This window comes from Drosophila subpulchrella, chromosome X (genome assembly GCF_014743375.2).
Source record: "Drosophila subpulchrella strain 33 F10 #4 breed RU33 chromosome X, RU_Dsub_v1.1 Primary Assembly, whole genome shotgun sequence".
NCBI classification, from domain to species: Eukaryota; Metazoa; Arthropoda; class Insecta; order Diptera; family Drosophilidae; genus Drosophila; species Drosophila subpulchrella.
Genome location: NC_050613.1, coordinates 17,664,344 through 17,676,907, shown reverse-complemented (window position 1 = coordinate 17,676,907; position 12,564 = coordinate 17,664,344). Strand labels below are relative to the sequence as shown.

The 12,564-nt window shown below is 39.0% G+C and overlaps 3 protein-coding genes across 5 annotated transcripts; 2 read left to right on the top strand and 1 right to left on the bottom strand.

Annotated features, from left to right (window-relative positions):
* Positions 1-7,651: 7,651 nt before the first annotated feature.
* LOC119557580 (probable RNA-binding protein 18) lies at positions 7,652-10,089 on the top strand. 3 transcript variants are annotated; one of them, XR_005220109.1, is made up of 5 exons: positions 7,652-7,848; positions 7,919-8,039; positions 8,832-8,924; positions 9,045-9,381; positions 9,454-10,089. XR_005220109.1 is itself a non-coding variant. In XM_037870381.1 (4 exons), exons 1-4 carry the CDS (start codon positions 7,730-7,732, stop codon positions 9,327-9,329), a joined length of 618 nt encoding a protein of 205 aa, XP_037726309.1. In that variant the 5' UTR covers positions 7,652-7,729; the 3' UTR covers positions 9,330-9,465. The 3 variants fall into 3 exon arrangements, 2 of the variants coding, with proteins under 2 accessions (XP_037726309.1, XP_037726310.1); XM_037870381.1 differs by having other exon boundaries at positions 9,045-9,465; XM_037870382.1 differs by having other exon boundaries at positions 7,707-7,848; positions 7,965-8,039; positions 9,045-9,465.
* Positions 9,390-10,998, bottom strand: LOC119557581 (probable 28S ribosomal protein S25, mitochondrial). The gene is made up of 3 exons (XM_037870383.1): positions 10,773-10,998; positions 10,515-10,709; positions 9,390-9,647 (listed from the first exon to the last, which is right to left on the bottom strand). The coding sequence occupies exons 1-3, from the start codon at positions 10,907-10,909 to the stop codon at positions 9,476-9,478; spliced, it is 504 nt and encodes a 167-aa protein (XP_037726311.1). The 5' UTR covers positions 10,910-10,998; the 3' UTR covers positions 9,390-9,475.
* A 397-nt stretch (positions 10,999-11,395) lies between these two features.
* On the top strand, positions 11,396-12,556 carry LOC119556567 (nucleoside diphosphate kinase 6). The gene is made up of 2 exons (XM_037868866.1): positions 11,396-11,723; positions 12,094-12,556. Exons 1-2 carry the CDS (start codon positions 11,524-11,526, stop codon positions 12,344-12,346), a joined length of 453 nt encoding a protein of 150 aa, XP_037724794.1. The 5' UTR covers positions 11,396-11,523; the 3' UTR covers positions 12,347-12,556.
* The last annotated feature ends 8 nt before the right edge of the window (positions 12,557-12,564 follow it).

Here is a 12,564-nt window from a genome sequence, read left to right as displayed (position 1 = left end):
ACCAAAGTAATTTTAATTTTAGCTTGAGATGGGGATAAAGTTGATTGGGGATGACAGAGCAGAACGATGGGGTTGGGCCTTAATTGCCAGCATACACACAGTGCACACACCCACGCACAGATAATTAAAAAGTTTTCTGCCGCTGTAAAATGGAAAAATCTTCGCATATTCCCATCTTCAATATGTGTACCATCTTCAGGATAAGCCGGAAAATTCTTGGGTGCTACAACTTGCCACAATTTACGCAATATTATAGGGTTGCTGTTGTTTTTGTTGCAGCTATTGTCGTTGGTTTGGGGATTGTTCATCACAAGCCTTGCACTTTCAGGTTGCATAAGATCTTGGTAGGTTCTTGGGTATCTTAGGATCGGAATTAAGTACTAAGAAAATGAATTTAAAATATCTATAGCTAACACAACTAGTAAAAACGTCCGTCTTTCATATCAAAAATGATTTATAAGTATTTATAAGCGTCGTAAAGTCAATTTGTAATATTAATTTTCAGGAAAAAAGGTTAGAGCTAAAGGAAAAATATATTGAATAAAAGATTTATCATCGATACATTAAATCATTACTATTAGGATTCTAAAAAATGTTTGGGCTAAATGAAAAATTGTTAAAAATAAAAATTTAAAAAATATAATAAGGCTTTGTTTCGTATAGATCAACTAGTTAAATTTAAGTGTAGGATCTTAGGATGTTAGGGCCAAATAAAAAATACCAAAAACAGGGTATCTCATCGTCGATTAACCCAGAAAAAAAACAGCCGAAATGGCGGCTCTTTCATTTATGTTGTGCTTTTTATTGCCGCCCCATAAGCTGAAGACGGCGACGTCAAAGGAGAAGAAGTCATTTCGCCAAGGTTCACATAATCAAAGCATCCCTCTCGCTCGCACACTCCTCCCTCCCGCTCGCACTTCACAGCCCGTCTCTTTCGAACCCATTTCAAGATATGACAGCCAGCGTCGGCAGAATGTAATTTGTTATATGGTTTTGTAACCGTTAGTTTTCTTGTATACCTATATTATATAGGGGGTGGGCTATATCCTTCGTTCATACTCACAGATACAGATACAGATGGAGATGCACACAGATACAGTGACACCCACACACGCACTCACAACACTATGTGCTGCATAAATTTATGCAACACTCGTCATGCCTTATTATTGTTAAAGATTCCTGTTTGCAGTTGCTGATGGCATTCCTCGAATAAGTTTTAATTAAAATCAAAATATGTCGGCATCTCTGCTTAACTAATTTGCATGACATCCCAGGACAGTTGGCACCTAGGCATTCCCCATTTCCCGCTCGGCATTATAACACCTATCCGGGATCCTGGCGATAAGGACAAGCAACCCCCTTCTTTCCCAACCCCTTCATTCAATTGTCTTTGCATTTGCCCAGGGATTCAGCCAAGCTCGTAATTAACTAAACAACATATGTAGTTGTTACTGGAAAGCACTCAAATCAAAGTCAATATTTAAAGGTTAACCCAAAAAAAGAGAGAATGGGTAGCGGAAACAGATATTTCTTTTAGTGTAAAAATAAGCAAGGTATCAAAAACACAAATATTAGAAATATATTAAGTATAGCCCAGAAAAAACAGAAAAATTCAACGTATCATTCCTACCACTGAATAATGTTAAATAGATAGTGAAAAACGTAATTTTTGATTTTACTCCCTTGGAAAAACGAGTACCATTCCATATTAATTTATTATATTTACCCTTAAAGCTTAGAAAAATAATTTCAAAATTGCAAAAATGATTAGTAAACATTATTAAAATTCATTTCGCAACGGTTTGCTGTTGATGCTGAAATGTCTGGCATAGTTTTGAATTCAAATGAATATCAGTACGTGGCTCAAACTGTCTGTGGAGCTCGTCCCTCGTTTCCGCATTCAATTGTTGTTAACTAATTTGCATGGCATCCTGTGATAGGTTGCACCTTGGCATTCTCGATGGGCATTGCAACACCTTTCCAGGATGCTAACGATAAGGACGGGGCACTTCATCCTTGAAAGTCCCCTGCCAGCGACTGCTCCTTTGCATTCACGTTCCGGAGTTTTTGGCCGAGGCATTTTATTGCCTTCATATTTCCATGTCCTGATCCTAGACGCTGTCATAAATTGCACAAGCCTTGCACAAATGAACCGTGCACAGGACGAAGGACGAGGGACGAGGGACGAGGGACAAAGGACGCAGGACGATGGGGCAGGCCAAGATAGATACACACCGATGGGCATACATAATTTGAATAACTCACAAAAATGCACATTTATCGCATAATGCTCTCGTACATCAGCCTGGCCAGGACACACGCAGGACCTCGCCTGTTCGCCCTGTTTTCAGCTTATTCCCTCCTGTTTTTAGAAAGTATCCCCCACTTTCCATGCGCCTTTTAAGTCTTGGGAAATGGGATAAAATAAATAAATTAAGAACTAATTTATTTGCCTACTACAAAGGGCCAGGTTAGGATGTTCTTGATACTGCTCACTTATTATTTTGTCACCTCTTATGGTTTAATAGAAATGTTTGCTGCCAAAATGCAGCTAGCTGAATAGAATTAACTAAAATGCGGTTGACACTTGTAACTTGCAGCAAACGTCGGAAAAACTGTGGTAGCACCACATTTATAATAAGTAAAATTAACTAAAATGCGGTTGTCACTTGTAACTTGCAGCAAACGTCAGAAAAACAGCGGTAGCACCACACATATAATAAGTAACTGCATTAGGAAGCCACAACCAAAATCACTGAACGTATTCAAAATGCGTCCGCAGGGGGTCATGTGTCAGCTACAAATATATTCGGGGCTATCAAGTGCCGAATGCCAAGAGCAGACTTTGGCTAAAGACGTGACCATAATTTGGAGGTCTTCGAGAGAAACCCAGTCTTCTTAGTTTGGTCAAGCAGTTTTGTTGGTTGGCAGACAGTGATGAAGGAAATGTGTTGAATTCGATTTGGGTAATAATTTAAAAAACCGAAGCTACCTTTTAAGGTGAAAAGCATTTATATGTAATATAATACGATTTGTTAGTGATGAAAATCTTGCCAAAAAATGTTAAATACTGAATTCTTAATAAATTTATTTTAGCCTGATTGGGATATCTTAGAGTGAAATCATTTATTGGCGTATAATAACACTGCAGAACGAATATTTCCTGAAAATTTGGCAGCTGTAGCCTTACTGGCTTAGGCTATGTACCTACTCCTTTAATATTAGCGACATTTTTATATATACAAATCATACATTTATGGGAAATGTACCCTGTACCTCGTTCCATCCGTATAGTACCTTTCCCAGCACAGCTGGCGGGATTCGGCTGTCAGGCGCAATGCTGTCCACTGCTACTTAGAATGTCCGGCTTATCCAGCTCTCCCAGCCAGATCCTTGTGGTCGTCCTTTGACCTCCTTCCTGCCGTGGTGGCTGTGGATTTCCAGCCTAGTTTATGCCCCACAACAGAACTCATGACAAAATCATTACAACCATTTCGTGTAGTTATCGTTCCATATATGTATGCATACACATATCCTTCCTCTATATCCATACCCGCCCCCCCCCTGCCCACTAGCCCCGCTTTTCATAGTGATGTTGCTCTGGGAAATGGCAAAAGCTGTAAAAAATTTGCATTTTTATAACAACTTAAGTCACCAGACGACTTTACTTTTCCAAGCACTTGAACTGGTTTGCTTCCTATACAAAGTTTTGCATGCGTGTCACCCCCACTCAACTCCCCTTTCTGCCACGCCCCCTCCTCCATATCAGCATATCTAAACTATAAGCACGGAAAGAAATGGTATTACATAAAGTACTGGTTTTAATAGATTAGTTAACCTTTTTTTTATAAAGCTAAAAATATAAAATAGCCTTTTAAACATTAAAAACCCTTTTCTTTCCTCAAAAAAATATTTTAGTAAGCTAATTTGTATTTTAAATATTAAAAGAAACATCAATATCATATATTTTAAAAAATATTTCCAGTGCAGTCGTGTGCATTTATAAAAGCAGTTATATTTATGAACTAGAAAGAGAAAACGATGTTCCAAAAAAGAATGAGGAACCAAAAAAATGGTGTCCATTTTGCAATTTGCCGCCGGCGTGGTGAACGCAAGGCAAAATGGTTAAAAGACTCTAAGTTTAGGGGGATGTGGGGGTTTTGGGGGCAGTGAAAGTGGCTTGCAAAGGGGCGTAGAGGGGCAGGGCGTGGCAGTGGATAAGTGAGGACATATGTATGCAATAGCACCGAAAACAAAATAAAACAGCAAAGTCCTTCCTCAACGGAAATTAATTTCGTAGAGTATTTCCTTGAAAGGAAATTATGAAATCCATAATTGGAAGCACTTGCATGGGACCAAAGGGTTCTTAAACTAAGAATTTTGGAATTTGGAATTTTTAACCTACTGGTAAATTTGTTTCTTCCTTAAGGGCTTTCAAAATCGCATCCTGGAACTTAAAGCTCCAATGCGCCCGGGTAATTCGTATGACCTGCACCCACTAAATTGCCATTTTGGCGCCATAAAGTGATTTGCTAGAAGAATTACGTATGCAGAAAATGACCAACATGTTGCTCCCAGCTCTGTGCCATAAAAAATTGGCATACGAATAAGGAGTGGAGGAGCAGGATGTGGATATAGAAATTGCAGCATGCATACTAAAATGCATTTCTGAGTTGCACTGTAAGTAATATCTGGGGTTTCTAAATGCTAAAAATATTTGGTAAGGAGTCTGTAGCATAAATGGAAAACTCTGGAAACTGGAAGTTCTCAACTTGATATATATTTTCTGCGAGTGTCCAGCCTCAGCTCCTTACATATGCACGCCAGTGCGTCCTGGCTGGACAAACTCGATATGCATCGTGGAACGGAACCCGGCGTCTCGGTGAATTATTTAAATAAATGGTGGATGCTGGGACAAAGATCAAGAGCCCGTTTTTTATCATCGCTCTCTAGCTCATCTGCATCGCCAGGACCTCGGCTCCAGGACCTGCCCCCATACCATCTCACCCGTCTGCTTGTTAGTGGTGCTTCAGCTCAACGACGGTAATTTGTGAAGACAGGAATGAAGAGATGGGACCGGGCCGAAAACTAACATGTGGAGCGACAAGGAAAAGCCAACATCACACTAGTTCTTTGAGTAGAAGAACACGGTCGAAAAATACCCTCTGAAAAAGCTTTAACAGGGTTCTTAATAAATATTTTAAATAAAACTAACACATTCATACTGTATAAAACAAGCCCCGAATAAAATATTCCCTTAGTAAATGTACTAAGTATATATTTTCTCTCTTTAAAAATTCTTTTCATTTCAAAAAGAGAGCATAAAGCAAAAATACTCCTAAAATTACTCACCCCTTATCTAGTTAGAAATAATACTGAATTTCATCTTAATGATCATTTTATCATACTAACAAGTAAACCGACTGGCTTGGGGGCCTTACTTAATATAAGTTCTTAAATTTCTTCAACAGTTTATTATATTTTTTATATCTTCTATTTGCTTAACTTAGTTGTTCCCTTAAGCCATATAGGGATAGAATTTCTGCACATTTCATGCCAAACCTGCCATACAAATACATTGCATTTTTGCACTCACATCCAGCAGTGTCCAGAAATGAAGACGTCGGAAGCTGCCCATGGGGAAATGTAAGGGGAGCTTAAAATGTCCTGGGAAAGAGGAACGAGTCTGGAACTTATCGCATACAATGCGCATTAGCAATGTCTACATGAGTCCCCATCAAGTTATTTCCATCCCTTCCTGAGGACGACTGTTGCATACTTCAAGGGTCTTGCGGATTTCTCTCGGTTTGTCATCTCGTTTTAAGGCGTTTGAATGCGTTTTGCTTGGCAAGATTGCCGGCTGGGGTACCTTTAAAAATTGCTCGCTTTAGAATTACAAAGTAATTTTTCGGCCTTAAAAAGTCAATGTTTTGGATGGCATAATGCAAATAAACGTCAGATCGAGGAATGTCATACCTCGTTGAGCTCGTTGCTTAATTTCCTATACATTGGCATTGTAACCTAAAAATTTTTTATATTTGCCATTTTTCGCAAAAAAAAAGTGATGTAACCCCTTACAAAAAAATGAGAAAATGGGTCAAAAAATAAATTTACTTAAAAGTGATGAGGATCGTTAGCATATTTAGCAAGCAGCTCAAAACAGTCGGTCTTTTAGCTGTACGCCGTGATTTGGCTGAATTACGATCGAAAAACTGGAAGGAAAAATGGTATTTATGACTGAAATCTGAATCTCGTATTTTTGACTTAAATCTTATTTATTTGCCTTAAAAATATTTCACATAAAATTAAGCGAGATCTCAAAAGCGCGCCTTTTATTATAGCAATCGACGCAATCGTACGTCTTGATTCTGCTAAACTACTTGGCTAAACCGAAAAGAAAAGTCGCATTTTTGACTAAAATCTGAATATCGTATTCTTGACAAAAATCTAATCCCCATTTTTTCGCCAAAAAAATTCAGTTTTTTGGCTGCCATAACAAAAATATAAGTCAGAATGAGAAATGAGTCATACCTCATTAAGCTCGTAGTTTAATTTCCAATCGATTGGCATTCAAACCTAAAAATTTTCCATTTTTCCAAAATCAAGTGAAAATTGGCCAATAAATAAATTTTTCTTTAAGTGATAGGGATCGTTGGCATAGGTCGTAAGCTGCTCAAAACAGTCACTCTTTTAGCTGTAAGTCTTGATTTGGCTAAACTACGATGGAAAAACCGAAAAAAAAAGTCCCATTTTTGACAAAAATCTGAACCTCGTATTTTTGACGAAAATCGGAAGCCATTTTTTCGCCATAAAAAATCCGTATTTTGGCTGCCGTAACAAAAATGTAAGTCAGAATGAGAAATGTCATACCTCATTGAGCTCGTAGTTTAATTTCCAATCGATTGGCATTCAAACCTAAAAATTTTCAATTTTTGCCAATTTTTGCAAAAACAAGTGATGTAACTAACCCCTTACAAAAAAATTCGAAAATTGGCCAAAAAATAAACTTTTCTTTAAGTGATAGGGATCGTTGGCATAGGTCGTAAGCTGCTCAAAACAGTCACTCCTTTAGCTGTAAGTGTAGATTTGGTTAAACTACGATTAAAAAACCGCGAGAAAAATGAGTATTTTTGACCAAAATATGAATCCCCTTTTTCCAGATCTAAAAAATCAGTGTTTTGGATGCCGTAAAGCTAATAAAAGTCAGAAAACCGAATGCCATATCTCGTTGTGCTCGTAGTTTAATTTCCAATCGATTGGCATTAAAACCTGAAATCTTAAAATTTTTTCCAATTTTCGCAAAAAAACGTGATGTTACCCCTTATCAAAAATGCGAAAACAGGTCAAAAATAAATTTTCCTTAAAATGATGGGGATCGTTAGCATATCTAGCAAGCTGTTCAAAACAGTTGGTCTTTTAGCTGCACGCCTTGATTTGCCCAAACTACGATCAAAAAACTGGAAGGAAAAATGGTATTTTTGACTAAAATATGAATCTCGTATTTTTAAATGGAATCTTATTTAGTTGCCTTAAAAAAGCGCGCCTTTCATTAAAACAATCGACTTATCGATATTTGACTAGAGAAAACTGGTATTAAAAGGGTATTTCTTAGTATATTTCTGAGGTATAATCCTGCAATAGCTGCCCGGTCACACAGTGACTGGTTTTGTGCAAACAAAATGGCAAAATCCCTTTAATCCGAGCTAAGATCCTTAGAGTGTCCAAAATGTCCTTGCAGACGGGAGCGAGTGGCTCGGGCGGCGGCGGTGGCGGCGGCGGGAGCAGCGGGAACTCCGAGGAGACGCGGCGCATCTGGGTGGGCAACCTGGACTCGCGCATCACCGAGTAAGTTGTGGCTGCACAATGCCGTGCGATCCGGAGGTGCTAATAGTTCCTTTTGCATTGCCCCCTATCGGTTTCAACTCCTCAAACTGATGCAAAAATGCGGCGCCATCGAGAAGTTCGACATGCTGTTCCACAAGGGCGGTCCCATGGTGGGACAATCCCGGGGCTACGCCTTCGTCACCTTCGCGCAGGTGGGTACGCTGCATTTCGCTGGCGGTGCACGGTGCAGCGGCTGCATTATTCACAGATTATTCCGAGTTATAAAGGTGCATGTTGTACCATCCTGACTTGGTTTTAGTAGCTCTCATCATAGTCTACAGCTTAAAGGGGCTATACAATGAACAGGGTTCCAGATATAACCATTATTTGTACCATTTTCTGGTACTTTTTACCCTAAGTACCCCTTGCACGAGTTAAAGGGAATATTTGCTCTCTTGTATATCAGATTTTTGTACTTTTAGGTATGCCTTAGCCAAAACATTCGTTAAAAATAACTGGTATTATAAACCACCATGTAAACTTGTGTATCTCAACTAGTCACATACCTATGTACATACATACACAATATTTTGGGTACCCTTTTAGTTTAGGAGCCCTTTCCCTATCAGTTTTATATTCCGTAACTTAAAGAGGATTTAAAACGAACGATTTATATACTACTTGATTACAACATATGTATATCTAACATATTTCCACATCGGTAGAAACATAAGAAACATTTTTGGGTACTTAATCTAAAGGACCCTTCAAACAAGTTAATTTTTCGGTGATTAAAGCGTAATAAAACAGATTAAATATTTAAGTACATACCTTCAATATTAAACACTAATTTTATTGTTAATGACCTGTATTACCTTCAACAATTTGTAAATAACAAGTTATTGGTGATTAAAATTATAAAATAACCAAGACAGTTCAAGGATATGATCAGACAATCTTAAATTCTCATTTAATCCTATTAACAAATCAAAATCCTCTTTTAGAACGAAGGCGCCACCAATGCTTTGCTGAAACTGGACGGAACCAGCGTGGGAAACCGCTCGATAGCCGTGCGCCTGGCCAAGAACATCAAATATGTAAGCAAATCAAGGGAATTCCTTTACATACTATCCAGACTTTTTAAGCCTTTAACTATCAACTTATAATTTGGCATTCCTCACTTATTACAAATTAAAATCTCTTCCTTTACTCAACAGGATGATTTGCAAAAGCCCAAGCCGCGCCTGGAGATACCAGCCTTGGGCACTGGCAAGCGGGAGGAGAAGATTAGCAAAACCGAGGCCATACGCGCCATCGAGGCCAAACTGAAAGTGCTAGAGCGGCAGACTGACGACAATCTCGAGCTGAACACAGCCGGCAGGGGAGAGGCCAACGTGCCCTTCATCCAGCGCTACCAGTTCAACAAAGACCGGGACGGATCGCAGCGCTATGGCAAGTCCTCGGCCCCATATCACCGGCAGCAGCGTCCCAAGCGGCGCTAGGCTCTCCGATTAAGACTTCGCCACCGCCTCACCCTCGTAGTGTGTAAAAATCGTTAGTACTTAGGGCGCTACCTCAGCAGACGAGCCTTGCGGGTGTAATTTACAATTAATTTATTAAAAAAAGGAACAATCAGAACGACGGAGGTCTATTTGGGTGCGAACTTGACCTTGCCGCGCATGTGATCGGGCAGCGGAACGGTTCCGGGACAGGGCACCTGGCCGGGTATCTCGCAGATGCAGTGCCTGCCGCATCCGTAGCCGAAGTTGGCCGGGTTGTCCTTGCTCTCCTTCAGGCGCGCCTCCGCATCCAGTTGCTCCCTGGAAATGTCGAATGAAAAAGGTTTTTACTATCTATATTTAAGGCTTGATTATCGGGTAGAAGATATCTGCTTGAATCAACAGTGCGAATTGATACATTTTGTTAAAATAGCCCGTTAACTATACCCCTGTCAATCATAATTTTAACTTGGCCAGAATCCTGTCGTAAATCGCCTGACTTATCTCTTTTATACTGTAGAATTTTTGTATTTTCCACCATATGCTACATAATGATATAGACTCCAGAAACTGGTGTTCATTTTACACATAATCATACATAGTTCTCAAATTTTGAAATTGTTTGCCCGTAGAAGTTCATTTAGACTGGATAAATATTTATACTATTTTGTACTTAATAATAAGAAAACAACGCAGCTAAGATTAGTTAAAAAGTGTTATGAAAAACAAGAGCATGCATTAAATTGTTCTGTCAATATCAGAAGGTTTCAAAGAGTTGGTGCATGTTCATATTATTAAAGTATTTCATAGGCTGGACGAATACTCAATATGAAAATAATTGAACCCTCAAAAAAGTAATATGATCTATGTAGTAGAACCTATTGGAAAAAATTGTCTAACAGAAGATCAATATATCAAGTTCATGTGAAAATAGGTATATGTAATACAACTTATGCAGCCCCTAAAATATAACTGGATCTACCAAAAACTAGTAAACCCTTTGACTAACGAAAGATTAATAATAAATGCTAGTTAATATGAAAATAAGTTATGTTTCCTATGTTTTTGATAGACTACGGGGGATTATCCTATACTATTCTGTACTTCATCATGGGGAAACTAACAAGAACGGTCTATCTAACCCTTCTAAGAGGGAACCAAGGGCTGTATCTTGGAACGGGGGCTCACCGGGTCTTGCCCACCACCTGGACCAGGTGCTCGATGATCTCGTCCCGCTTCCGCCCGTCGACGTCTATCAGCATGTCCCGTCCATCGTCGAAGTAGCAGCGCACGAAGGGCGAGGGCGTCATGTTCTTCAGGGTGAGCACCTGCACCTCGGGGTTCTTGAACTGGATCTGCGGGATGTTCCAGAACACAAAGTCCCTGTGGGAATCAAAGTTTGTACTCCATACTCCCTGTACCAGGCACATATATCATCTAACTCACCTGGCTCCCGCGTGATGATCGCCGTATGTGTTGTAGTTGACGCTGAAGATGCGCACCTTGTCCTTGAGCACCAGTTTGCCTGCATTCAGATACTTTAGGGTTCGGCGGATGGGCTCACGGCCCTTCATGAACGGCATTTTGAGGTTTTAATTCAAAGAACTCTGGTAAAAATGAGGAAAAACTAAAAAGCCGCTGCTTGTGTAATGCGAACAGCTGATTGGAGAAAGGTGGCAGCCCTTGCTTACGCAATGTGGCAACCTTTTGGCGCTGGAATACTTAAAAGCAAAATTTGTTTTAAAGTACGTTTCATATAAAATGTTGATATAATTTTTGATGGGACTCGCCCTTCCAAACATTTTAATGTATTATCTACCAAAATCTATTCAGTGGTTTACTAGAAATTAAACTTTTACTGTTTTAACTAAAATGTTTTTAGTATTTTTTCTGCAGCCCTGGTGTATTAGCTAGAGTTGCCATACTGCCAAATAATTATCTTAAAACAGAAATTTCTATAATTTTACTGCTTTAATTTAAGTTATATAATGAATTAATGCATTTTTGTTTTATTTTAAACAAACTTTGTGAATTTATTATAAAAAGTAATGGCAGTGGAAACCGGTTATTTAATTCAGCGGCACACTACGATTGGTTTTCCGGTATTATCGATAGACCCATCTCAATAGCAACCGACTAAAAACTTTGTTTACATTTTAAAATAAAACTAAAAAATTGGAAAGACAAAAACCAGGATATGGAAATCACACTGGCCCTGATAAAGCCGCATGTGCTGCGGAACACCTATGCGATGCAGCAGATCCGGGCCCTGATCTCCCAGAACTTTACGGTCCTCGACCAGAAGGAGGTTTGCATAACGAAGGAACTCTCGGAACGATTCTACGCGGAACACCAGGGCAAATTCTTCTACCACCGCCTTACGAGCTTTATGAACAGGTAAGCAGACCATTATCCAGTGAATCCAGGAAATATCTTCTGGATAGATAGATACATATGTATCTACCTATCACATTTTTTTCATTTTTCTAATAGGCTAGATTTTAGGTTCAAGTCTCAACGGGAAAAGATTCAAAAACATATGTGTATCTTTGAATCAAATACTGATAGGTTATCATTTTTATAAATATTATAACATCATAATATCCTAAAAGTTTTAATTTTTTTTAATAGTTCTTCCTAAAACCTCCATTTACTAAACCTAAACCCATTACTATTACTATAGTTTCCGCTAAAACCTCATTTAACTGGTTAAACTTATTATTATTATTAATAGATAACAATAATTATAAACATATTTCTCCCCCAGCGGACCCTGTTATGCCCTGATCCTTCAGTCGGAGGCCTGCATCCAGAAGTGGCGCAGTCTTCTGGGACCCACCAAGGTGTTCCGAGCCGTCTATAGCGATCCCAACTGTATCCGAGCATTGTACGGGCTATCCGATACCCGTAATGCCTGCCATGGGTCCGATAGCGAAGCCTCTGCCCTCCGTGAGATTGGTATCCTGTTTCCAGAGTTCAACGCCGCTGAAAGAAACCTCCAGGCGAAAAAAGAGGCGTAGCATTCAGCTTCATCTTTATAAAGATGCCCTACAGCATTTCTATTATAAGCTATTTAATGTCAAAGATTTCGAGCTGGCTCATATAAAAAGCCTATAAGGTTGTTAAAGAGCCCTATTTATTTTTGTTATCCCAATATTATTTGAAAGACATCAAATGATACCAATATTTAGTAAGTAAAACGTAGTGATACTGAATAAAAAAATAAAAAGAATTACAT